At 37.0% G+C, this 27,245-nt stretch overlaps 1 protein-coding gene across 1 annotated transcript; it reads right to left on the bottom strand.

Annotated features, from left to right (window-relative positions):
• Positions 1-24,427: 24,427 nt before the first annotated feature.
• Positions 24,428-26,647, bottom strand: LOC108466174 (uncharacterized). The gene is made up of 4 exons (XM_053022171.1): positions 26,068-26,647; positions 25,406-25,884; positions 25,111-25,360; positions 24,428-24,996 (listed from the first exon to the last, which is right to left on the bottom strand). The coding sequence occupies exons 1-4, from the start codon at positions 26,645-26,647 to the stop codon at positions 24,428-24,430; spliced, it is 1,878 nt and encodes a 625-aa protein (XP_052878131.1).
• Positions 26,648-27,245: the final 598 nt, after the last annotated feature.

The following is a 27,245-nucleotide window of genomic DNA, read 5'->3' as shown; positions in this document are numbered from 1 at the left end:
TTCTTCCTATTTTTGTGCTGCTATGTTGCTTTTCTTTCCATTTGTGTGCAGGTGAGCGCAGAAATCACGGTGGTGATGAAGGCTTGACAATGGCGGCGACGGACCAGGCATTGACTGCGCACTGGTGCTTGCAGCGCGAGATCTTCTGACGTTTGGTATGGCTTGGGAGCTGCGATGCAAACCCTAGCTAGGCTTTCCCGAAGCTGAAGATAGGTTGGGCCAATTGGGCCAATTAAGTCTTGGGTTACTGGACTAGTTTAGGGTATCAGGGGTATTGTGTATTTGATTGTAAATGGGCTGCCGGGTTAAGCGGGTTACTGGGTTAGTGTTTAGCTGGGTTTTTGGTGTAACGGGTTATTGGGTTAGGCATTTAATTTTGGGCCTACGGGTTAGTGGGCTATGGTATTTGGGTTCTGTAAAAGGACTTAAATGGACTGTTTAATTTTATTTTTCGTTTAATTTCATTTTTTAATTTTTGTAGGCCTGGGCAAAATATGGGTTCTACAACTGCCCCTCTTTGCTCATTGTTGTGTAACAGGAATAGAGCAAAGATATAAAAGAACCAATTTTTCCCAGGCTCACCGAGTCTTGAGTTCTTCGATCTGCTCCCCGTTGAATACATAGACGCCCAAATCATCTTGAATCAGCCTTGATGAAGGTCAGATCTGCTCCCTGTCGAATATGGAGATGCCAAATCTGCTTCGTGGATTTGCTCCTCGACAAATACGAAGATGCAAAATCATCTTGGATCTGGAGATGCCAAATTTGTTTCTTGGATTTGCTCCTCGTCAAAATACGAAGATGCCAAATCTACTATCTTCGATCTGCTCTCTGATAATACAGAGAGGCCAAATCTGCTATCTTCGATCTATTCTCTGACAATACTGAGATGTCAAATCTGCTATCTTCGATCTGCTCTCTGACAATACAGAGATGCCAAATCTACTATCTTCGATTCGCTCTCTGACAATACAAAGACGCCAAATCTGCTATCTTCAATCTGCTCTCTGACAATATAGAGACGCCAAGTCTGCTATCTTCGATCTGCTCTCTGACAATACAAAGATGCCAAATCTGCTATCTTCGATATGCTCCTTGTAAATGTAAGGATGGCAAATCATCTTGGATCTGCTTCGATGCAAAAACATCCAAAGGTTAGATCTACTCTGTCTTCGATATGCTCTCCGTCGAATATGGAAATGCCAAATATGTTTCCTCGATTTGTTCTCTGACAATACAGATATGCCAAATCATCTTGGATCTGCTTCAGCATAAACACCTGAAGGTCAGATCTGCTATGCTTTAGCCTGTTACCCTACTGCTTAGGGGGTTAAGGCGCATCAATCTTCATTGTCCCTTGAAGGACATAACCTATACAATGTGTATGATTTCCTGCCTATTGATTAGGATGCTGTGATTGAAGTGAGTCAAAACTTGTTATAATGCAAAATGTTTATGAATATGACCCATATTCCAGACGTCACCACTCATTCATTCGTCGAAGTTTATCCTTATTTCTCTTGAAGTATCATTCCTACTCAGCCTATGGGTTTGTACCATTCTTCAAATGCTATGACCCACTAAAAATGTTTGTAAGATGATCCTCTCTTCGGATCGAATTGTTTGATTTGTCCAATCATCATTTTGGACTAAAGAAAGAATTTCCTCGAGTTCTTTCAAACCTTACCTGTAATAACCCAAATTTGACCGGGCCTTGGAATCTAAAACCAAAATTAAAATAAATAAATGTTTATTTGTTAAACAGTTCCTTTATAGCCCAAAAGTTAAAACCTACACTCGGTAGCCCAAATACCAGTTAAACTATCCCTTAACCCGTTTACACTCTTGACCCATTACAATTACAACCTTAGCTCAAATATACCCAAAGCCCAGACCTAAACTGGACCTAAATAACAGAGGCCCATAAAACCCAAAATTATCAGCTAGGGTTTTCAACCCTAGCTCTTTCCCCTCGCGCTGCAACAGTTTCTGGAAGCTTCGGGGGTGTCGGTACAACTCCCCAGATTGAGGCCATCAATGCATACTGACGCGCCATCAATGCGTCCGTCCCTCTCGTGAGCGTCCAAGCACCGCGATCTCAGGCCTCCCTTCTAGCCTTGGCACCACCGTTAACGCCGAGATCATTGGGATACCTGCAAGAAAAGGGAACACAGCAGATACGAAGAGTAAGAAAATGAAACTAAAAGAATCTCAGCATATCAGTCAAAGATACCATAGACAAGAAATCAGAGATTTCTTTCCTTATGTAATAAATCAGTAGGCTATAAAAAGCCTTTGTAACTCTTGTAACGATTACACACACACAGATACTCATACAGAAATAAAAAGAGAATACAAGCAGTTTCAAAGAAAAGGTGATTTAACTGTGTGTTTTTTTAGAACATATGCATGTATGTACATTATTTTTAGCAAAAATAGTAGCTTTTTAAAAAGGGGGAAAAGATTACTGTGGAAGGACGAGGATTTTAACCTCGGACCACTGCATGACAGGCGGCGTGTGAGCGCGTGAGGAGACCCCTGGACAGAGGCTCAGCAGCTCCGGGATCGGCCCCCGAATCCTCTTCCAGAGGATTTTTTTTTCTTTTTTTTAAAAAAACGGATGTTAAAATGATTTTTAGGGGTGAAATTTGACTTATATAGTCTATTTAAAACGGTGTCGTTTTACAACTATAGGATTCGCGCTTCGACCCGATTACCCGGGGAGGGTCCGCGTATTTTTAAGAATTGGGCTAATTGCCCAATTGGTCCTCTTGCAATTTTTATACTTTTAATTTCATTTTATTTATTTGTTTATTTGGTATTGATATTTTACTTCTGTTTCAATTTGACCCTCCCAATGATTTACAATCGTATTAGGAGAAACGGTGACGTTTTGGGAATAGGGCTATTTGCCCAATGACTCCCTTTGATTTCGCGAATGTTTCAAATTGGGTCTCAATTCAGTTTTAGCTTTGTGAATTTGCCCCATAATTTTGTTAAACATCAAATTTAGTCCTATATTTATTATATTATTATATATATATATATTGTATTATTTGTTTATTTTAATTTTACTTTTATATTATATATTATAAAATTGTTTTATTATGAGTATTATTTTAATTATATATTATTATTATTACTTATTATATATATTATTTTCCTTAAATTATTATTTTACATCTTTTCACATATATTATATTTATTACTTATATATATATATTGTTTTATATGTTACTTTATATCTATTATTTTTCTTATATGTTTATATTACATTTCATTATATAATCCTTATTATGTTTTATTTTCACATTATTTATTGTTCTTTTATATATATATATTATGTATATCATGTATCATAAATTATATTATTTTATATATATTATTCTAAAATGTAAAGCATTATTATTAAATCATATTTTTAACCCACACTATATACATATTTTTATTAATTATTTATTTATTTACTATATATTATTTCTTTTAAACTAATATTGTTATATTATGAAATCTCTTACATACTTCTAAACCAATATATTATCATATAATTATTATTCTTTTTATTATATTATCTATTAAATATTATTTTAAAATGGTTATGAAATGTCTTGTTTTTTTTTGTATGTATATTTTGTTAGCAATCAATACTTTTTATATATATTAGTTTCTTTTCATATGTCTTATATTGTATGTATCATGTGTCGAAACCATTTTCAAATCGAGTTTTGGAAAATGGGAATCGATTTTAAAAAATGAAAACGAGAGTCGCCACCAATCTTTTTAGGTGTGATTGGATCACCTTATAAAATGTTTTGTTTTAAAATCATTAGTTTTGGTCTACGAAATCAGAAAATGGGTTCGGGAGCCGGTTACATACGAGGAAGGGTTAGCACCCTCGTAACTCCCAAAAATTGGTACCTAATTGATTATCAAAATGTTTTTAATGTCGAAAATTAGAAATTTTAATATGTACTCCTCTTTGAAATATTTGAAAACTTGGGTTTACTTATATCAAAGTATTGACTTTAAGTTAGCCTTTTAGAAATCCCTATCTCGAAACAACAAAATGCTATATCCAGTAAGTTAGGACATATCACTTTGCAGTTCCAAGACAGTCACTTATATTTTGAAATCCTTTAAAACTTAGAAGGATACTTGACTATTCGAACTTAACGAGAAAAGTTGCAACCCAATAAGTTAGGATACTACCTTTTCGAAATTTCCAAACACCAAGCATTGCCTTTATATTTTTTTGAAAACTTTTGGGGCCTTATTTTTTAAAAAAGGATGCATGGGGACTTTTATTGTACTATAAATCATACATAGTAACATATTATTGTAGTAAATAAATAATACGTGCATTTTAACAAAATGATAGTAATAATATGAAGATCGCATTAGATGCATAAAAATTATATATACATGGCAAATATTAACACTATGCATACAAAAATATATATGTAGCATGTATTGAGAATGAATAAATAAAATATACAAATATACGAGGTAATAATTAAATAATGCATGATATATAAGAAAGCCATGATTTAATAATAGATGACATACAAATAAAAGTATAATATCAATGTAACGTGTCTACAAAATATAACATATAATAATAATAACACTTAACACATACATGTTACATGCCATATAGAAATCTACCAAGGAACTAATAAAAAGAAAATGATTGATTGCTAACAAAATATGCATATAATTAAAAATAAGATATTTCATAACAAATTTAAAATAGAATTTAATATACAAGAATATTTATAAAAGAATAATAATTATATGGTAATATATTTGGCTTGAAAGTATGTATGAGAATTCATAATATAAATTTAAAATGAAATGATATATATAATAAATAATTAATTAACTAATAATGAAATTATAATATGAGTTAAAAATATGATTTAATAATAATAATTTACAAATTTTGAATAAAATATATATAATATAAACATAAATAATATAATTGGTAATATGTAATATACATAATATATATATATATATATATAAAATAATATACAAGTAAAACATAATAAATATTATATAATAAAATATATGGAAATAATATAATAAATATATCATATAATAATGAAAATTTATACGTAAAAATAATATGCGTAAATGAATATATAATATATGTAAAAATATGATAATATATATAAAAATAATAATTATGAGAGAATTAATATACAATAAACAATTATAGTACATATAAAATAACACTTATAAAATAATTTTATGGAAGTAAAATTAAAATAAATCAAATAAAAATATATAGAATAATAAAATAAATATAGGACTAAATTTAGAGTCTAGCAAAATTGATGGGTAATTTGAAATAAATAAAACTGAATCGAGGCCCTAATTAAAATGCGCGCAAAATTAAAGGGACTCACTGGAAAAATGCCCTATTCTCAAAAGCGGCGACGTTTTAATTCGCTTATTCGAGAAAGGCGTTGATCGATTGAAATTAAAGTAAAATTAACGGGCAACATTAAAAATGCAATAAACTTAATTTAAAAAGATGAAAAGGAAGAAGGACTAGAGGAAAAATATCCCATTTCCTCAAAACACGCGGACCTTCCGGTCGGATCGGTCGGATCATGGGCCCTATATAATTTAAAATTTAATTTTAAACATCATTTCTAACATCCTATTTAAAAAACCAAAGAAAAATGCTCAAACTCTCTCCATTCTCGGCTCGAACAACGGTGACGATTTAAGCCACCATCAAGCGCGCTGCCACGCACCACCGTATCACGGTGGTCGGAGGTTCAAAATTCCTCTTCTTTTCAAGCGAATCACGGTAAAATCTTCTACTTTTCTTTTGCATATGAAATTCCTAATAAAAGTATATTGTTTTCTTTCGTTTTTTTCAGATCTATTTTAATATGTTTTGCATGTATAAAAGAAAGAAAATAAATAAAGAACATTTAAATGACAAAATAAATCACCTTGGTTTTAACTCGAAATGCTCTTTTTTATTGTTTTTCTTGTTTTGGGTTTCATTTTTCGTGGTCCCCTTTACAATATTTTTAATCTGATTTTATAGCTTGAATACATATATAGAAAGTACAACTTTTGATTTCTTTCTTGTTCGCTTGGTCTTTATTTCCTTTTTACGATCTGTGGTGCAATCTCTGGTGACGGAACAAGCGTTGATTCGAGTTTCTTGGAATCACGGCGTAACTTCGGGGTTCTTTGGGCAGCGTGCGTTGAAAGGGCGAGACGCTTGGAATGGCTCAAGCTTCTAGAACTCCATTCTTGGCGCTAGGGTTTCTTAACCCTATCTGAAACTCATTTGGGCTCCCTGCTGTTTGGGCCTTAGGGTTTAAATGGGTCTATTTTGTAATTGTAATGGGTCAAGGGTAATTGTAATGGGTCAAAGGTGTAAATGGGTTAATGTTTGGGGTTTATTGGATTTGTGTATTTGGGCTTTGTAAACAACTTTTATGGACTGTTTAAATTAAACATTTGTTATTTATTTTGGTTTTGGGTTTCAAAGCCCGGTTAAATTCGGGTTACTACAGCATGTATGTGTTAACTTTATTTTTATTATAATATGCACTATATTTCTTTTATTTGTATATCATAGATTATTTGATTTATGTTTTTATCATGCATCATTTAAATATTATTTCGTGTGTTTATATACTTTGTTTATTCATTTTCAATACATGTTATACATATATCTTTGTTTGCATTTTTTGCCTCGTATGTATTATTCTTTATATCATAGTATTCATTTTTATCTACCTAGTGCAATAATATATTATTATGATTTATAATGTAATACGATTTTCCATGCATCATCTTTAAAAAGACAAGGCTCCAAAATTTTCAAAAAATTATAAAGGCAATACTTGGTGTTTGGAAATTTCGAAAAAGTAGTGCCCTAATTTATTGGGTTGCAACTTTTCTCGTTAAGTTCGAATAGTCAAGTACCCTTCTAAAGTTTTTAAAGGATTTTGAAATATAAGTGATTGTCTTGGAATTGCAAAGTGATATGTCCTAACTTACTGGATGTAACATTTTGCTGTTTTGAGATAGAGATTTCTAAGGGCTAACTTATAGTCGATACTTTGATACAAGTAAACCCAAATTTTCAAATACTTTAAAGAGGATTATACCTTAAAATTTTTAAATTTCCGACATTAAAGACATTTGATAATCAATTAGGTACCAATTTTTGGGCGTTACGAGGGTGCTAACCCTTCCTCATACGTAACCGACTCCCAAACCCATTCTTTCATCTCGCGGACCAGAACTAATGGTTTTAAAACAAAATGTTTTAAAGGTGATCCAATCACACCTAAAAAGATTGGTGGCGACTCCCGTTTTCGTTTTTTTCAAAATCGATTCCCATTATCCAAAACTCGATTTGAAAATGTTTTCGACAGCTTGGCGACTCCACTGGAGACTAATAAGAGAGTCAAGCCGTGTAATTGATTATCTCTTGTATTAACTCGACCAATGATAATATTCTTGAGCCAAATTATGAAGCAAGAATTCGAGAGGAAAAATCTGGAGCTCGAGAAAAGGATAGCAAAGCTTGAAGAAGAAAAGATGTACTTGAGTTTAGATATTGATGTCCAGAAGATGGAGGTTGAAAAAGAAAGAAAGGAAAAGAGGAAGATTGAAGAGGATAGAGATGACTTGAAGGAACACTACAAAAAGGCACAGGTACCCTTGAGAAGAGCGAAAATAGGAGGGTCTTGGATCGATTTGTAAAGAGGTCCAAGAAGGAAAGGCTAGAGTTGAGTACTGGGAAAAGAAGTTTCAGGAGATGCAATCACGGAATTTGGCATTAGAAGAAGAGAATAAAGGGTTGAAGTCTAAAGTAACTAAGCTTGGAAGATCCCTTCGTTGGCATCGCAACCAAGATTCTACGGTCAAAGAGCTAAAGAATAAAGTTGAAGATTTGGAAGCAGCGTTGCAGGAAGGTAAACTTCAGATTGAGCAACTCGAGACGCAAGGAAATTATCTAAAGGGAGAGCTTCATCAGTCTAGAGGGCAGATTAGAGAAAGGGATCATGTCATGGAAGGAGCCATAGCTCAGATTCGAGAAGTTGCTGAATATGTGCAAGACTTGGCTGTACGAGCCGATGTATTGAGTATGATGTGTGGGACATCGTCAGACATAGGAAGAGAGCTAGCCCTTTTATTAAGTAGAGTTAAAACTTTGGGCATTAGGGCGAAAGTGTACTTGTAATCCATTTATATGTAAAGATATTCTTTTTCTAAATAAAGTTTTCTAAATGGGATTGAATCGAGATTGATGCCTTTGTTGCATTCATACATTTTGCATTACATCATATCATATGCATTCAAGGTTATAGAAAGACCCTAATTAGTTAAAGTTTCTTTATAAAGGTAGAAAAGAAAAACTGAAATTACACATCCTTACTAAGACTTTCGCACTAAAACTAAGAACATGGATCAAAGGTTTGAGCGGTTGCAAAAGGATATGCAAGACCGATTGCAAGAACGATTAGCTAAAATGCGAGAATGAGATGAGGAGCAAATGATGGAAGCTCAGAGGAATATAATGGCGAAATGGCTCGATTCTTGAGGGCCACCGAGAAAGGAAAGGCTCTACGGCCATCATCGAAGAGGAAAATGAGGTCCTCCTCCAAGTTTTACACCGCATGTATCATTGCAACCGAGGCACCTCCTAGAAGGCCATCTACTACTGTGAGGCCTCAGCATGGGCCGATTGATGCTGGTGTGCATGTGAATTTCCCGATTGGTTCAGGACTTAATATGGGAGACAATCTTACTAATCCTCTTGTTCCCGATCTAGATATGGTGGAAAAGGAGGATTTGAAGGCCAAAGCTGCAAGGCAATTGGATGAACGCTGCAGATGGCTAGAAGAAAAGTTCAAGGCTTTAGAAGGCACTGGCAATAATCATAGGGTTGATGCCAAGGACTTAAGTTTGGTCCCAAATCTAGTGTTACCTCACAAATTCAAAATGCCAGAATTTGAAAAGTACAATGGCACTACTTGCCCAGAGGCTCACATCACAATGTTTTGCAGAAGGATGACGGGGTATGTAAACAATGACCAACTGTTGGTCCATTGTTTTCAAGATAGTTTAATAGGTGTGGCAGCCAGATGGTACAATCAATTGAGCCGGGCTAGAATAAGTTCATGGAGGGATCTCGCACAAGCCTTCATGCAACAATACAATCATGTAACAGACATGACCCCTGACAGGATTACCTTACAAAACATGGAGAAGAAGCCTAATGAGAATTTTAGGCAATATGCACAGAGGTGGAGAGAGGTAGCAATGCAGGTCCAACCACCACTGTTGGAGAAGGAGACCACTATGTTATTTATTAATACTCTGAAAGCCCTATTTATTACTCATATGATTGGAAGCACTACTAAAAGTTTTAAGGACATAGTTATGGCAGGAGAGATGATAGAGAATGCCATAAGAGGGGGAAGAATTGAGGGGGAAGTAGCCAAAAGATCAGCCCCAAGAAGAAAAGACAATGAGGTAAACAATACAAGTGATTTCGATTCTAAAGCAGTCACAGTTAGCCCACCCAAAGTAGCCACAGTTGGGCAACAAGGCTCTCAAAAGCAGGAATCCAACACTAGGCATGAGAGGATGCAATTTACACCTATACCTGTGACGTATAGAGAGCTCTATCAAAATCTATATGATGCACATGCTATAGCCCCTTTTCATTTAAAACCATTACAACCTCCGTATCCTAAATGGTATGATGCAAATGCCAGATGTGAGTATCATGCTGGAATATCGGGGCACTCAATCGAGAATTGTACTGGATTCAAGAAAGCCGTAGAGAGGTTGATCAAGAATGGGGTTTTGAATTTTGAGAATACCTCAAGTACGGAGAATCCTTTACCAAACCATGATAATCAGGGAATAAATGCCATTGGTAAAGCCGGTGAAATAAGGGAAAAGGAAAATGTTGAGGAGATAAGGATGCATATGAGGGTAATCAGGGAGGAGATAATGAAGAGAGGTATGTTGACTTCTAAAAATGCGTGGGACTACGGTGAGTTCCGTGAAGATTGCGAGGAATTCAAGGCCTTGGTGCAAGGCTTTATGGACAATAAAAAGCTACAGGTTTATGAAGGTAGCTCTAGTGAAAAGCAAGTATGTGTGCTGGAAAATGAACAGCAAAGAATCAGTAGACCAATGATCATTATCTCCCTGCCAGGGAATAATGAAATAGGGACACCAGTAGCGCCCAAGGTTATTATCCATACACCTACTCCTTTCCCTTACAAAGATAGTAAGAAAGTACCATGGAGTTATGATTGTGGCGTGGCGGTCTTGGAGAAGGAAACATAGCGGTGCATCTAAAGATGTACATGATGAAGGTTCCCATACGCGGAGTGGGAAGCGTTATGATATGGGCGACGTCAGAGTAGAGCCCACAAAACCCAAGAATGTTGAAATTAAGAAAAAAGGTGAAGTACCTGTTAACGAGCCAGTAGGGGAGGAGGAAGCTAAGGAATTTCTAAAGTTCCTTAAGCATAGTGAGTACAGTATGGTCGAGCAGTTGCGTAAACAACCAGCACGCATATCGGTTTTAGCCTTACTGCTAAGCTTTGAAGTGCATCGAGAAGCGTTGTTAAATATACTCAACGAGACATATGTCACTCATGATATATCTGTCAATAAGTTAGACCGGTTGATAAATAACATTAATGCTGATAATTTCATCTACTTCAATGATGATGAAATTCCACCTGGGGGCATAGGGTCAACTAAGGCTTTGCACATCACCACTCGTTGCAAAGGATACATGCTTCCAAGTGTACTTGTTGATAATGGGTCCGCTTTGAACGTCCTTCCATTGTCTACATTGAATAGATTACCCATTGACAGTTCGCACATGAAGATGTGTCATAATGTGGTAAGAGCCTTTGACGGAACTGAAAGGAAAGTAATGGGGCGAATTGACATCCCTCTAGAAATTGGACCAAATACATACGAAGTTGACTTCCTGGTAATGGATATCAAGCCCTCCTATAATTGTTTGTTGGGGAGGCCATGGATACACTCAGCAGGAGTGGTGCCTTCTTCACTGCACCAAAAATTGAAGTTAGTGACAGACGGACTCTTGATAACCGTCAATGCAGAGGAGGACATCATAGCAGCTGTCACTAGTAAAGCCCCTTATGTGGAGACAAATGAGGAGGCTATCGAGTGTTCTTTTCATTCCTTGGAAATTGTTAACGCTACCTTCATTTCGGAGGGAAGTGAGGTGCCGCTTCCCAAAATATCTAGAGCAACAAAGATGGCCTTGCAAATAATGATGGGGAAAAGAGCATTGCCAGAAAAAGGACTAGAGTTGCAAGGAGGGATTCAAGTCCCAAAATTGATAGAAAAGAAGGATTGTTTTGGTTTAGGTTTTAAGCCAGACTATAAACAAATGAGACAGGAGATGGAAAAGCGTCAAGCGAGAAGGAAGACGCGTTTGAACGGAGGAGAAGTGGAGTGGGAACTGATGATATTCCCACCTATATCCAAAACCTTTAAGTCAGGAGGGTTGCTGGTAGAAGAGAGCCATCAGATCAATGTTGTACATAGTGAGTGGTTTGGATAGGAAAACCTCGAGGGTATTCGCCCTTACGAACCGGGAAGCTCTCTAAACAATTGGACTGCGGAAGATCTTCCTGTAGTCTTTTGAAATTTTTCAGAGTAATTCTCGAAACATGTTTATTACTCTAGAGCCTAGGAGTTGTAAGATTACATTTGTGAGAATAGGCTTATGTTCATCTATTATTATTCAAATAAAGCATAACTCTTACCAATTTAAAAGAGTATTGTCTCATTTTTTATCAACCAATATTCCTTTAAATTCTAACAACTTCTATTCTTTTATTCATGGCACATAAACAATCATTCTCAAATTCATTCATTCTTTGTATATTCTTTCATACCCCTCACAGGTCTCTAGATATCAATGATATGAGCGCTAATACTGTCGTTCCTGATTTCTCTTGTGAGCAAGACATGTGTTTAGAGGAGTCTCAGGATTTTAAAGATGTTGAAGATTGTGGCGTATCTCTTGATCTATTAAGAATGGTAAAACAGGAGGAGAAACAAATCATGCCACATGAAAAAGAGGCAATAGAAAATATAGCCTTAGAGGAAGGGAAGGAGTTGAAAATTGGAACACTGATTGCTAATAACACAAGGCATAGCTTGATTGAGTTGCTTCAGGAATTCAAAGATATCTTTGCATGGTCTTATCAGGACATGCCCGGATTGAGTACTGACATTGTAGTACATCATCTTCCGATAAGACAAGAATGTAGACCGATACAACAGAAGTTGCGAAGAATGCGGCCAGACATTGTCCTGAAAATAAAAGATGAGGTCAAGAAGCAGTTTGATGCAGGATTTCTGCAGGAAGTGAAGTACTCTGAATGGGTAGCTAATATTGTACCAGTCCCTAAGAAAGACGGGAAGGTACGAATGTGCATTGATTACAGAGATCTAAACAAAGCAAGCCCAAAGGATAATTTTCCTCTGCCACACATTGACACTTTAGTAGACAACACAGCGGGATATTCGTTGTTCTCCTTCATGGACGGCTTCTCAGGATACAATCAGGTAAAGATGCATCCAGAGGATATGGATAAAACTACTTTCATAACATTGTGGGGCACCTTTTGTTATAAAGTAATGCCATTTGGGTTGAAGAACGCAGGGGCAACATACCAACGAGCCATGGTAAACTTATTTCACGACATGATGTATAAAGATATTGAGATATACGTTGATGATATGATTGCCAAGTCGCGAACAGAAAAAGAACACATTGAGGTTTTGAGAGGATTGTTCCTAAGATTAAGAAAATTTCGGTTGAAGCTCAATCCACCAAAGTGCACCTTTGGAGCGGATCGGGAAGTTGTTAGGCCGTAGTCGGTGAAAAGGGAATTGAAGTTGACTCGGACAAGGTCGAGCCATACGAGAGTTGCCTCCACCACGTACTCAAAAAGAAGTTCGAGGATTCACAGGAAGGTTGAATTACATTGCTCGGTTCATTTCACAATTGATCGAGAAATGTGATCCTATCTTCGTCTCCTCAGAAAGCACAATCAAGGTGTTTGGGATGAAGAATGCCAGAATGCTTTTGAGAAAGTCAAACAGTATTTGTTGAATGCTCCCATGTTATCTCCGCCTAGTCCAAATAAACCGTTAATACTATACTTGTCAGTATTCAGCAATTCTATGGGATGTGTGCTTGGTCAGCATGACAAATCAAGGAAAAAGGAAAAGGCAATTTATTATCTCAGCAAGAAATTCACTGACTGTGAAATGAGATATTAAATCAATCGAAAAGTCAGGCTTGTGCATTGATTTGGACCACACGGAGATTGAGGCAGTACATGCTATACCATACAACTTGGCTCATCTCAAAATTAGATCCATTAAAATACATGATGGAATCAACGGCTTTAAATGGAAGAATGGCTAGATGGAAAATTTTGCTTTCAGAGTTTGATATAGTCTATGTAAGTCAAAAGGCTATCAAAGGAAGTGCTGTGGCAGACTTCTTGGCCAGTAGAGCTTTGGAGGATTATGAGCCATTGAACTTTGATTTTCCAAATGAGGAGTTAATGTGTATAGCAGCAACTGAAGATTCTCCATGGAAGTTAAATTTTGATGGGGCTTCTAATGCAGTCAGAAATGGAATTGGGGCAGTCTTGGTATCCCCGAATGGTCACCATTACCCTTTCACATGCAAGTTGGATTTTGACTGTACAAATAATATGGCTGAATACGAAGCATGCATCATGGGGCTCCAAGCAGCCATAGAAAGAGGCATAAAAACCCTAGAAGTATATAGAGATTCTGCGTTGGTAATTTATCAGCTAAGAGGTGAATGGGAGACAAGAGACCCTAAGTTGATCAATTATCAAATGGTAGTTTTGGGGTTACTAAGAGAGTTCGATGATATCACCTTCAACTATCTCCCACGAGATGAAAATCAGATGGCAGATGCTTTAGCAACCTTGGCTTCAATGATTAAGGCGAACATGGAGGAAGAGATGAGACCAATTCAAATGAGTGTCTATGAATTTCCAGCTAGCTGTTGTAACCTTGAAGAGGAAGAAAAGGATGATAATCCTTGGTATCTGGGCATATTGCGATATGTAAGAGATCGTAAATATCCAAAGAGCATCCGAAAATGACAAACGAACCACGAGAAGATTAGCTTGTGACTATGTTTTGGGACGGGATGTTACGTATAAGAGAAGGAAAGACCAAGTACTTTTGAGATGTGTCGATGCTGTGGAGGCCAAGCTAATTCTAGAAGAGGTCCATGAAGGTGTATGTGGTACGCATGCAAATGGATTCACGATGGCAAGACAAATCATGAGGTTTGGCTATTACTGGTCCACTATGGAAAGAGACTGTATCAATTATGCCAAAAAATGCCATAAGTGTCAGATTTATGGGGACAAAATTCATGTACCACCCTCACCTTTACATGTCATGACGTCTCCATGGCCATTTTCCATGTGGGGCATGGATGTCATTGGACCAATATCGCCGAAAGCTTCGAATGGACATCCGTTTATTTTCGTAGTTATTGACTACTTTACAAAATGGGTAGAGGCTGCTTCGTACGCAAATGTTACTAAGACAGCTGTAAGTCGATTTTTGAAGAAGGAAATCATTTGTCGGTATGGAATGCCTAAGAGAATCATATCCGATAATGCATTGAATTTGAACAACAAAATGATAGCAGAGGTTTGCGACCAGTTCAAAATCAAGCATCACAACTCTTCACCCTATCGTCCAAAGATGAATGGGGCAGTGGAGGCTACCAATAAGAACATTAAGAAGGTCGTGGGAAAGATGACTGAGACTTATAGGGACTGGCATGAAAAGCTACCGTTTGCACTCTTGGCATATCGGACATCTGTTAGAACTTCTACCGGGGCAACTCCGTTCTCGTTAGTTTACGGGATGGAAGCAGTTTTACCTATTGAAGTGGAAATACCTTCTCTCCGAATTTTAACAGAGATAAGGTTCGATGAAGCTGAATGGGTTCAGTCTCAATATGACCAGCTAAACTTGATTGAGGAAAAGAGGCTGAAGGCTATCCGATATGGTCAGATGTACCAGAAACGTATGATGCGAGCTTATGATAAAAAGGTTCGTCCAAGGGAATTCCATGAGGGGGACCTTGTGCTAAAGAAAATCCTTCCCATTCGAAGGACTTTAGAGGAAAATGGATGCCAAATTGGGAGGGGCCATACGTCGTGAAGAAGGCTTTTTACGGTGGTGCATTGATTTTGATGAAATGGATGGAAAGAGCCTACCCAATCCGGTGAACTCGGACTCGATCAAAAAGTACTTTGTCTAAAGAGAAAAGAATCCAAGGTGGAAACCCAAAAGGCGCCTTGAATTAAAAAAAAAAACGGAGAGGCGTGGTGAAAACCCACAAAGGGCACCTTGAGACCAAAGGGATTTTGAGTTGAAAACCGAAAGGGCAACTCAAGTTTTGAAGGGCACACAACAACCTTATTTGACTTAACGAGTGAGACACGGTGTACATTGGAGCATCAACAAAATCTTGTGGATCTTTTAAACACATGTCGAACTCAAGAAAGGCTTCTGGGAACTAATGTGTGGAGGCTCAAGCTGCGATATTTAGAGCATCTGATTTTTTATCCTGTTTGCTATCTTTAGATTCTATTTCTTCTTAAATATATGCTATCAGACTTATTTCCTCTATACTATTAACAATTCGAATCCAATTATTCTCAAAGATTTACTCATCTCCTGATATTTTTAAATTATGTTGCATTGAAATAATGATAGATGAACTAAAATATTTTCACAAACGAAGTTTTGCACATTACTTTGGAATTTCTAGATAATGCAAGAAACTAAAACAGGACAATTGTTCGAGAAATTCACATAAGTAAGGGATGAAGGAACTCGAGGGATTTCTTTTTCTTCCAATCCAAAAAAAAATGGATGATTCAATTCTTACAGACATCCTCAGTAGATCATAGCTTTGGATGAAGGCCTACAGAATAAAATTTTAAGAAAGAAAAATGAAGGAATGAATGATAACGCCTGAGATAGGGGTCATACTCCCAGCACTTTGCATCATAACATGTTAAGGACATTCGACTCATTTTAATCATAGCATACTTAGGCATAGGCACATACTCATCTCACAGGTCATGTCCTCTAGGGGACAATGAAGATCAAAGATTTCAACATAGCATCCCTGTGCTTATGGGGAACAAATTGAAGACAGCAGATTTAGACTTCAGATGTTTATACTGAAGCAGATCCAAGATGATTTGGTATTCTTGTGTTTACAAGAAATAAATCGAGGACGTTGCAGATATGACTCTCAGATGTTCTCAAAACAGACTCAAGATGATTTGGCATCCTTGTGCTTACAAGGAACAAATCGAGGACATAGCAGATTTGACTCTCAGACGTTCTCAAAGACAGCAGATCTAGACTTCAGATGTTTATACTGAAGTAGATCCAAGATGATTTGGCATCCTTGTACTTACAAGGAACAAATCGAGGACATAGTAGATTTGACTCTCAGACGTTCTCAAATATAGTAGATCTAACCTTCAGATGTTTATGCTGAAGCAGATCCAAGATGATTTGGTATTCTTGTGTTTACAAGAAACAAATCGAGGACGTTGCAGATATGACTCTCAAATGTTCTCAAATAGACTCAAGATGGTTTGGTATCCTTGTGCTTACAAGGAACAAATCGAGGACATTGCAGATATGACTCCCAAATGTTCTCAAACAGACTCATTGGTTTGGCATCCTTGTGCTTACAAGGAACAAATCGAGGACATTGCAGATATGACTCTCAAATGTTCTCAAACAGACTCATTGGTTTGGCATCCTTGTACTTACAAGGAACAAATCGAGAACATTGCAGATATGACTCTCAAATGTTCTCAAGCAGACTCAAGATGATTTGACATCCTTACAAATCGAAGAAGCAGACTCAGTATCTCTGTGTTCGGCAGAAAACAGATCAAAAATATCAGCATAGCATTCTTGAGGTCGTAGGGAGAAGGTAGAAGACCATTCGAGGAAAAGATCGCAAAGATTGGGCTAGGCCGGGAAAATTTGGTCCTTTATGGTCTTTACTCAATTCCTATTACATAGCAATAAGCAAAGAGGGGCAGCTGTAATAACCCAAATTTGACCGGGCCTTGGAATCCAAAACCAAAATTAAAATAAATAAATGTTTATTTGTTAAACAGTTCCTTTACAGCCCAAAAGTTAAAACCTACACTCGGTAGCCCAAATACCATTTAAACTATCCCTTAACCCGTTTACACCCTTGACCCATTACAATTACAACCTTAGCTCAAATATACCCAAGGCCCAGACCTAAACTGGACCTAAATAACAGAGGCCCATAAAACCCAAAATTATCAGCTAGGGTTTTCAACCCTAGCTCTTTCCCCTCGCACCGCAACAGTTTCTGGAAGCTTCGGGGGTGCCGGTACAACTCCCCAGATTGAGGCTATCAATGCATACTGACGCGCCATCAATGCGTCCGTCCCTCTCGTGACCGTCCAAGCACCGCGATCTCAGGCCTCCCTTCTAGCCTTGGCACCACCGTTAACGCTGAGATTGTTGGGATACCTGCAAAAAAAGGGAACACAGTAGATACGAAGAGAAAGAAAAGGAAACTAAAAGAATCTCAGCATATCAGTCAAAGATACCATAGACAAGAAATTAGAGATTTCTTTCCTTATGTAATAAATCAGTAGGCTATAAAAAGCCTTTGTAACTCTTGTAACGATTACACACACACAGATACTCATACAGAAATAAAAAGAGAATACAAGCAGTTTCAAAGAAAAGGTGATTTAACTGTGTGTTTTTTTAGAACATATGTATGTATGTACATTATTTTTAGCAAAAATAGTAGCTTTTTAAAAACGGGGAAAAGATTACCTATGGAAGGACGAGGATTTTAACCCTCAGACCACCGTACAGGGCGGCGCGTGAGCGCGTGAGGAGACCCCTGGACAGAGGCTCAGCAGCTCCGGGATCGGCCCCCGAATCCTCTTCCAGAGGATTTTTTTTTTTTAAAAAAACGGATGTTAAAATCATTTTTAGGGGTGAAATTTGACTTATATAGTCTATTTAAAACGGTGTCGTTTTACAACTATAAGATCCGCGCGCCGACCCGATTACCCGGGGAGGGTCCGCACATTTTTAAGAATTGGGCTAATTGCCCAATTGGTCCTCTTGCAATTTTTATACTTTTAATTTCATTTTATTTATTTGTTTATTTGGTATTAATATTTTACATCTGTTTCAATTTGACCCTTCCAATGATTTACAATCGTATTAGGGGAAACGGTGACGTTTTGGGAATAGGGCTATTTGCCCAATGACTCCCTTTGATTTCGCGAATGTTTCAAATTGGGTCTCAATTCAGTTTTAGCTTTGTGAATTTGCCCCATAATTTTGTTAAACATCAAATTTAGTCTTATATTTATTATATTATTATATATATTGTATTATTTGTTTATTTTAATTTTACTTTTATATTATATATTATAAAATTGTTTTATTATGAGTATTATTTTTAATTATATATTATTATTATTACTTATTATATACATTATTTTCCTTAAATTATTATTTTACATCTTTTCACATATATTATATTTATTACTTATATATATATATTGTTTTATATGTTACTTTATATCTATTATTTTTCTTATATGTTTATATTACATTTCATTATATAATCCTTATTATGTTTTATTTTCACATTATTTATTGTTCTTTTTATATATATATATTATGTATATCATGTATATAAATTATATTATTTTATATATATTATTCTAAAATGTAAAGCATTATTATTAAATCATATTTTTAACCCACACTATATACATATTTTTATTAATTATTTATTTATTTACTATATATTATTTCTTTTTAAACTAATATTGTTATATTATGAAATCTCTTACATACTTCTAAACCAATATATTATCATATAATTATTATTCTTTTATTATATTATCTATTAAATATTATTTAAAATGGTTATGAAATGTCTTGTTTTTTTTTGTATGTATATTTTGTTAGCAATCAATTACTTTTTTATATATATTAGTTTCTTTTCATATGTCTTATATTGTATGTATCATGTATGTGTTAAGTTTATTTTTATTATAATATGCACTATATTTCTTTTATTTGTATATCATACATTATTTGATTTATGTTTTTATCATGCATCATTTAAATATTATTTCGTGTGTTTATATACTTTGTTTATTCATTTTCAATACATGTTATACATATATCTTTGTTTGCATTTTTTGCCTCGTATGTATTATTCTTTATATCATAGTATTCATTTTTATCTACCTAGTGCAATAATATATTATTATGATTTATAATGTAATACGATTTTCCATGCATCATCTTTAAAAAGACAAGGCTCCAAAATTTTCAAAAAATTATAAAGGCAATACTTGGTGTTGGAAATTTTGAAAAAGTAGTGCCCTAACTTATTGGGTTGCAACTTTTCTCGTTAAGTTCGAATAGTCAAGTACCCTTCTAAAGTTTTTAAAGGATTTCGAAATATAAGTGATTGTCTCGGAATTGCAAAGTGATATGTCCTAACTTACTGGATGTAACATTTTGCTGTTTTGAGATAGAGATTTCTAAGGGCTAACTTATAGTCGATACTTTGATACAAGTAAACCCAAATTTTCAAATACTTTAAAGAGGATTATACCTTAAAATTTTTAAATTTCCGACATTAAAGACATTTGATAATCAATTAGGTACCAATTTTTGGGCGTTACGAGGGTGCTAACCCTTCCTCATACGTAACTGACTCCCGAACCCATTCTTTCATCTTGCGGACCAGAACTAATGGTTTTAAAACAAAATGTTTTAAAGGTGATCCAATCACACCTAAAAAGATTGGTGGCGACTCCCATTTTCGTTTTTTTCAAAATCGATTCCCATTTTCCAAAACTCGATTTGAAAATGTTTTCGACATTACCTACGTGAATTCCTCAAACAATTGTCCTATTTTAGTTTCTTGTACTATCTAGAAATTTCCATAGTAATGAGCAAAACTTCATTTCTGAAAATTATTTAGTTCATCTATCATTATTTTAATGCAACACACTTCAAGAATAATGGAATATGAATTTAATTTTGAGAATAACTAGATTTGAATGAATTTGTCAAAAATAAAAAGGAAATTAATCTAATATCCTATCTTTGAGAAGAAAGAGAATCTAAAGATAGCAAATATGACAAAAGTTAGATGCCCTAGATATCGCCACTTAAGCGTCTATACACCAGCTCCATGAAGACTTTTTTGAGTTCACCATGTGTTTAAAAGATCCAAAGTACTTTGTTGATGCCCCGATATGCAATGCGCTCCGCACTTTGTTGAATTAGATATAGCAAGATTACCGTTTGCTCTTAAAAATTTGAGCTGCCCTTTCGGGTTTTCAACTCAAAACCCCTTTGATCACAAGGCGCCCTTTGCGGGTTTTCACCTTCGCCTCTCCATTTTTTTTCGAAAACTCAAGGCGCCCTTTGTAGGTTTTCACCCTGGATTCTCCTCTCATTTAGACAAAAGTACTTTTTGACTGAGTCTGAATTCACTGGATTGGGTAAACTCTTCCCATCCATTTCCGTTATGATCAATGCACCCCAAGAGAAAGCCTTCTTCACGACATACAGCCCTTCCCAATTCGGCATCCATTTTCCTCTAAAGTCCTTTTGAATGGGAAGGGTCTTTTTCAGCACAAGATCTCACTCGTGGAATTCTCTTGGTTGCACTTTCTTGTCATAAGCTCGTATCATTCGCTTCTGATACATCTGACCATGACGAATGGCCCTTAGCCTCTTTTCCTCAATCAAGTTCAACTGATCATATCGCGATTGTATCTATTCAGCCTCATCCAACTTTATCTCTGACAAAACTTGGAGAGACGGTATTTCAACTTCAATGGGTAACACTGCCTCCATCCCATAAACCAACGAGAAAGGAGTTGCCCCAGTTGAGATTCTAATAGACGTTCGGTAGGCTAAGAGTGCAAATGGTAATTTCTCATGCCAATCTCTGTAGGTTTCAGTCATTTTCCCCACTATCCTCTCGATGTTCTTGTTGGCTACTTCTACTGCCCCATTCATTTTTGGGCGATACGGAGAAGAGTTATGATGCTTAATCTTGAACTGATTGCAAACTTCTTCTATCCTTCTATTGTTCAAGTTCAATGCATTGTCTGATATGATCCTTTCAGGCATCCCATACCGACAAATGATCTCTTTGTTCAAGAATCGACTCACAACCGACTTAGTAACATTCGCATAAGAAGAAGCCACTACCCACTTCATGAAGTAATCAATGACCACAAAAATAAAGCGATACCCATTTGAAGCTTTTGGTGATATTGACCCAATGACATCCATGCCTCACATGGAAAAAGGCCATGGAGAAGTCATAACATGTAGAGGTGAAGGTGGTACATGAATCTTGTCTCCATAAATCTAACATTTATGGCATTTCTTAGCGTAGTTGATACAATCCCCTTCCATAGTAGACCAATAATATCCAAACCTCATGATTTGTCTAGCCATCGTGAAACCATTAGTGTGTGTCCCACAAACACCCTCGTGAACTTTTTCCAAGATTAACTTAGCTTCCACTGCGTCAACACATCTTAATAGTACTTGGTCCTTTCTTCTTTTGTACAAGATGTCCCCATCCAAAACGTAGTCGCAGGCTAATCTCCTTAAAGTTCGCTTATCATTTCTAGGTATTTACGATCTCTCACATATCGCAATATATCCTCATACCAAGGGTTATCATCCTTTTCTTCTTCCTCAATGTTACAACAGCGAGCTGGAGCATCAAAGATACTCATCTGTATGGGTCTCATCTCCTCCTCTTTATTCACTTTATTCATTGAAGCCAAGGTTGCTAGAGCATCTGCCAATTGGTTTTCATCTCGTGGGATATAATTGAAAGTGATGTCATCGAACTCCTCAAGTAACCCCAAAACTACCTTTCGATAATTGATCAATTTAGGATCTCTTATCTCCCATTCACCTCTAAGCTGGTAAATTACCAACGCAGAGTCTCCATATACTTCCAAGGTTCTTATTCCTCGCTCTATAGCCGCTTGAAGTCCAATGATGCACGCTTCATACTAGGCCATATTGTTTGTGCAATCAAAATCCAACTTGCACGTGAATGGATAATAATCGCCATTTGGGGATACCAAGACTGCCCCAATTTCATTTCCTACCACATTGGATGCGCCGTCGAAGTTCATCTTCCATGGACGTTCTTCAATAGTTGCCACATACATCAACTCCTCATTAGGGAAGTCAAAGTTTAATGGCTCATAATCTTCTAGAGCTATGCTAGCCAATAATTCTGCTATTGCACTTCCTTTCATAGCTTTTTGACTTACATAGATTGTATCAAACTCTGAGAGCAATATTTACCATCTTGCCATTCTCCCATTCAAAGCTGTTGACTCCATCATATACTTCAAAGGATCAAGTTTTGAAATAAGCCAAGTAGTATGATATAGCATGTACTGTCTTAACCTTCGAGTCATCCAGATTAAAGCACAACACAATTTCTCAATTGGTGAATATCTCATCTCACACTCTTTGAATTTCTTGCTGAGGTAGTATATCGCCTTCTCCTTTCTGCCCGACTCATCATGTTGACCAAGCACACATCCTATAGAATTACTAAACACTGATAATTATAGAATTAATGGTCTATCTGGACTAGGCGGGGAAAACATTGGAGCATGTAACAAGTATTACTTAACCTTATCAAAAGCATTCTGGCATTCCTCATCTTAAGTACCTTGGTTGTGTTTTCTAAGGAGGCGAAATATAGGATCACATTTCTCAGTTAATTGTGAAATAAACCGAGCAATATAATTCAATCTTCCAAGAAAACCCTGAACTTCCTTCTTAGTACGTGGTAGAGCCAATTCTCGTATGGCTCTAACTTTGTCTGAGTCAACTTCTATTCCCTTTTCACTGACCACAAAGCCCAATAACTTCCCCGACCTAGCTCCGAAGATGCACTTTGCCGGATTAAGTTTCAACTAAATTTTCCTTAATCTCAGGAACAACTTTTTCAAAACTTCAATATGTTTCTTCTTTGTTCAAGATTTAGCAATCATGTCATCAACATACACCTCAATTTCTTTGTGCTTCATATCGTGGAATAAAGTCACCATAGCCCTTTGGTATGTTGCCACTGCATTCTTTAATCCAAACGGTATTACTTTGTAACAAAAGGTGCCCCACAATGTTATGAAAGTGGTTTTATCCATGTGTTCCGGATGCTTCTTTATCTAGTTGTACCCCTAAAAACCATCCATAAAGGAGAACAACGAATACCCCGTTGTGTTGTCTACCAAAGTGTCTATGTGTGGCAGAGGGAAATTATCTTTTGGGCTAGCTTTATTCAGATCTCTATAATCAACACACATTCATACCTTTCCATCCTTCTTAGGGACTGGTACAATGTTAGCTACCCAGTCAGAGTACTTCACCTCTTGTAAGAATCTTGCATCGATCTGCTTCTTGACTTCGTCCTTTATCTTCAATACGATATCTGGCGTCATTCTTTACAACTTCTGTTGGACAGGCTTACACTCCTGTCTTATTGGAAGACGATGCACCATAATATCGGTATTTAACCCTGGTATATCCTGATAGGACCATGCGAAGATATCCTTGAACTCACGTAGCAACTGATTCAGTCCTTGCCTTGTGTCCTTGGTAATATGCGTGCCGATTTTCACCTCTTTCCCTTCCTCTAGGGCTACATTTTCTATTGCCTCTTTTTCATAGGGCATGATTTGTTTCTCCTCCTGCTTTACCATCCTTAACAGCTTCGGAGACACATCACAATCCTGGACATCTTCAAAATCCTGAGATTCTTCTAAACACATGTCTTGCTCGCAAGAGAAATCAAGATTTTTAATACCAGTGCTCATGTTATTGATATCTAGGGACCTGTGAAGTATAAAGAATATAGAAAGAATGAATGAATTTAAGAATGCTTATTTATATGCTATGAATGAAAGAATAATAATTGCAAAAGTTTAACGGAATATTGGTTGATAAAAATGAAACAATACTCGTTCAAATTGATAAAAGTTATGTTTTATTAAAAAATAATAGATGATCGTAAGCCCATTCCACAAATGTAATCCTATTACTCCTAGGCCCTAGAGTAACAAGAATGTTTCGAGAATTACTCTGAAAAATTCCTAAAGACTACAGGAAGTTCCTCTGTACTCCAATTGTTCAGAGAGCTTATCGGTTCGTAAGGGCGAATGCCCTCAAGGTTTCCTTACTTCGATCCTTCGTTGTGTATAGTATTAATCTGATGACTTTCTTCTATAAGTAACCCTCCTGATATGAAGGTTTGGGATATTGGAGGGAATGTCATCGACTCCCACTCTACTTCTCTTCCATTAAAGTGCGCCCTTCTTCCCTCTTGGCGCTTCTCAACTTCCTTCTTCCTTTGTTTATAGTCTGGCTTAAAGCCCAGACCAAAGCGATCTCTCTTCTCTTTTAGTTCTAGAATTTGAGTCCCTCCTTGCAGGTATTCTCCTAACCCTATTCCTGGTAAGGCTCCCTTTCCCACCATCATTTGTAGAGCCATCCTCGTAGCTCTTGCTATCTTTGGCACCGGTAGCTGACTCCCTTCTGAAATAAAGGTTGCATTCACAAATTCTAAAGAGCGAAAGAAACACTCAATAGACTCTTCGTTCGTCTCGACATAAGGGGCCTTGCTAGTGACTGCAGCTATAATGTTCTCCTCTACATTGATGGTTGCTAACCGTCCATCTGTCACTAACTTTAATTTCTGGTGCAACGATGACGGCACCGCTCCCGCTGAGTGTATCCATGGCCTCCCTAATAAGCAATTGTAGGAAGGCTTGATATCCATTACCAAGAAGTCTACTTCATATATACTCAGCCCAATTTCCAAGGGGATGTCAATCCTTCCCATCACCTTCCTTTCTGTACCGTTGAAGGCACTTACCACATTTTGACATGTCTTCATGTGAGAACCGTCAATAGGTAATCTGTTCAATGTTGACAACGGTAGAATATTCAAAGCCGATCCATTATCGACGAGCACACCTGGGAGTGTGTACCCTTTGCATCGAGTGGTGACGTGCAAGGCCTTAGTTGACCCCCTGCCCCCCGGTGGGATTTCATCATCATTAAAGTAGATGAAATTATTCGCACTTATGTTATTAACCAACCGGTCCAGCTTGTTAACGGATATGTCATGGGTGACATATGTTTTGTTGAGCACCTTCATCAATGCTTCCTGATGCACCTCAGAACTCAAAAATAGAGCCAATACTGATATGCGAGCCGGCTGCCTATGCAACTGCTCGACCATGCTATACTCGTTATGCTTAAGGAACTTTAGAAATTCCTTAGCCTCCTCCTCCTTTACTCGCTCATTGACAGGCACTTCAGCCTCTTTCTCCTTTTCCGCAATAACATTTTTTGTTTTTGTGGGCTCTTCTATGATGCCCACCGTATCATACTGCTTCCCACTCCGTGTATGGGAACCCTGAACTTGTACATCCTTAGACGTATTGGCTATACTCTCCTCCTCCGGCACTGTCACACTGTAGTCATAACTCCATGGTACCCTCTTGCTATCCTTATAACAGAAAAACGTAGGCCTATGGATAATGACCTTAGGCACCATTTGTGCCCCCATTTCATTAATCCCCAGCAGGGAAATAATAATCCTTGGCCGGCTAGTTCCTTTCTGTTCATCTTCCAGCACACATACTTATTTTTCACAAGAGCTACCTTCAAAAATTTGTAGCTCTTTGTTGTCTATAAAGCCTTGCACCAAGGCCTTGAATTCTTCACAATCTTGAACTTCATATCCTTCTTTCTCATAGAACTCACCATAGTTCCTTGTTTCTCTTCTCTAGTTTTTAGAGGTTAACATACCTCTCTTCATCATCTCCTCCCAAATCACCTTTATTGGCATCCTTACCTCAGCAACATCTTCTTTCATTCTCCTCTCACTGGATTTGCCAATGGCATTCACTCCTTGATCGCTATGATTTGGCAATGAGTTTTCAGTATTAGGGGTATTGTCGAACTTCACTACCCCTATCTTAATAAGCCTCTCTACGGCCTTCTTAAAATCGGTATAGTTTTCGATCGAATGCCCCGGTATTCTAGCATGGTATTCGCTTCTGGTGTTTGTGTCATACCATTTGGGATATGGGGGCTGCAGTGGTTTCAAGTGAAAAGGATCAATAGTATGTGCATCGTATAAGCTTTGATAAAGCTCACGATACGTCATAGGGATAGGTTTGAACTGCATCCTTTCAGAATTCTGCCTTGTACCGGACTCCTGCCTTTGAGAACTCTGTTGCTCAACCACAGCTGTTTTAGGTTGACCAACTGTGATTGCCTTCATGTTGAAGGTGCTTGTGTTATTTACTTCACTATCCTTTCTCATTGGGGCCGATCTTTTGGTCACTTCCCTCTCGATTTTGCCACCCCTTATTGCATTCTCCATGACTATATCCGCAAAGCTTTTAGTGGTGCTCCCAATCATGTGAGTGATGAATGGAGCCTTTAGAGTGTTGATGAACAACATGGTAGTCTCTTTCTCCAACAACGATGGTTGAACTTACATTGCCACCTCTCTCCATCTCTGTGCATATTGCCTAAAATTTTCATTAGGCTTTTTCTCCATGTTTTGCAGCGTGATCCTATCCGGAGTCATGTCAGTCACATGACTGTACTACTGCATGAAGGCTTGTACAAGATCCTTCCATGAACTTATTTTGGCCTGGCTCAGTTGATTATACCACTTGGCCGCTGCCTCAACCAAACTATCCTGAAAACAATGGATCAATAATTGATCATTGTTTACATAACTAGTCATCTGTCTGTAGAACATGGTAATATGAGTGTCGAAACCATTTTAAAAGGAGCCTTTTTTTAAAAAAACGAAAACGGGAGTCACCGCCAATCGGTTTAAGTGTGATTGAACCGCCTTCAAAGCACTTTTTGTTTGAAATCATTTGTTTTGGTCTACGAAATCAAGAAAATGGGTTCGGGAGTCGGTTACATACGAAGAAGGGTTAGCACCCTCGTAATACCCAAAAAAT

The sequence above is a fragment of the Gossypium arboreum genome, chromosome 2, assembly GCF_025698485.1.
Source record: "Gossypium arboreum isolate Shixiya-1 chromosome 2, ASM2569848v2, whole genome shotgun sequence".
NCBI lineage: Eukaryota > Viridiplantae > Streptophyta > Magnoliopsida > Malvales > Malvaceae > Gossypium > Gossypium arboreum.
The sequence above is the reverse complement of the archived record's forward strand: the minus strand, read 5'-3'. Positions and strand labels throughout refer to the sequence as shown.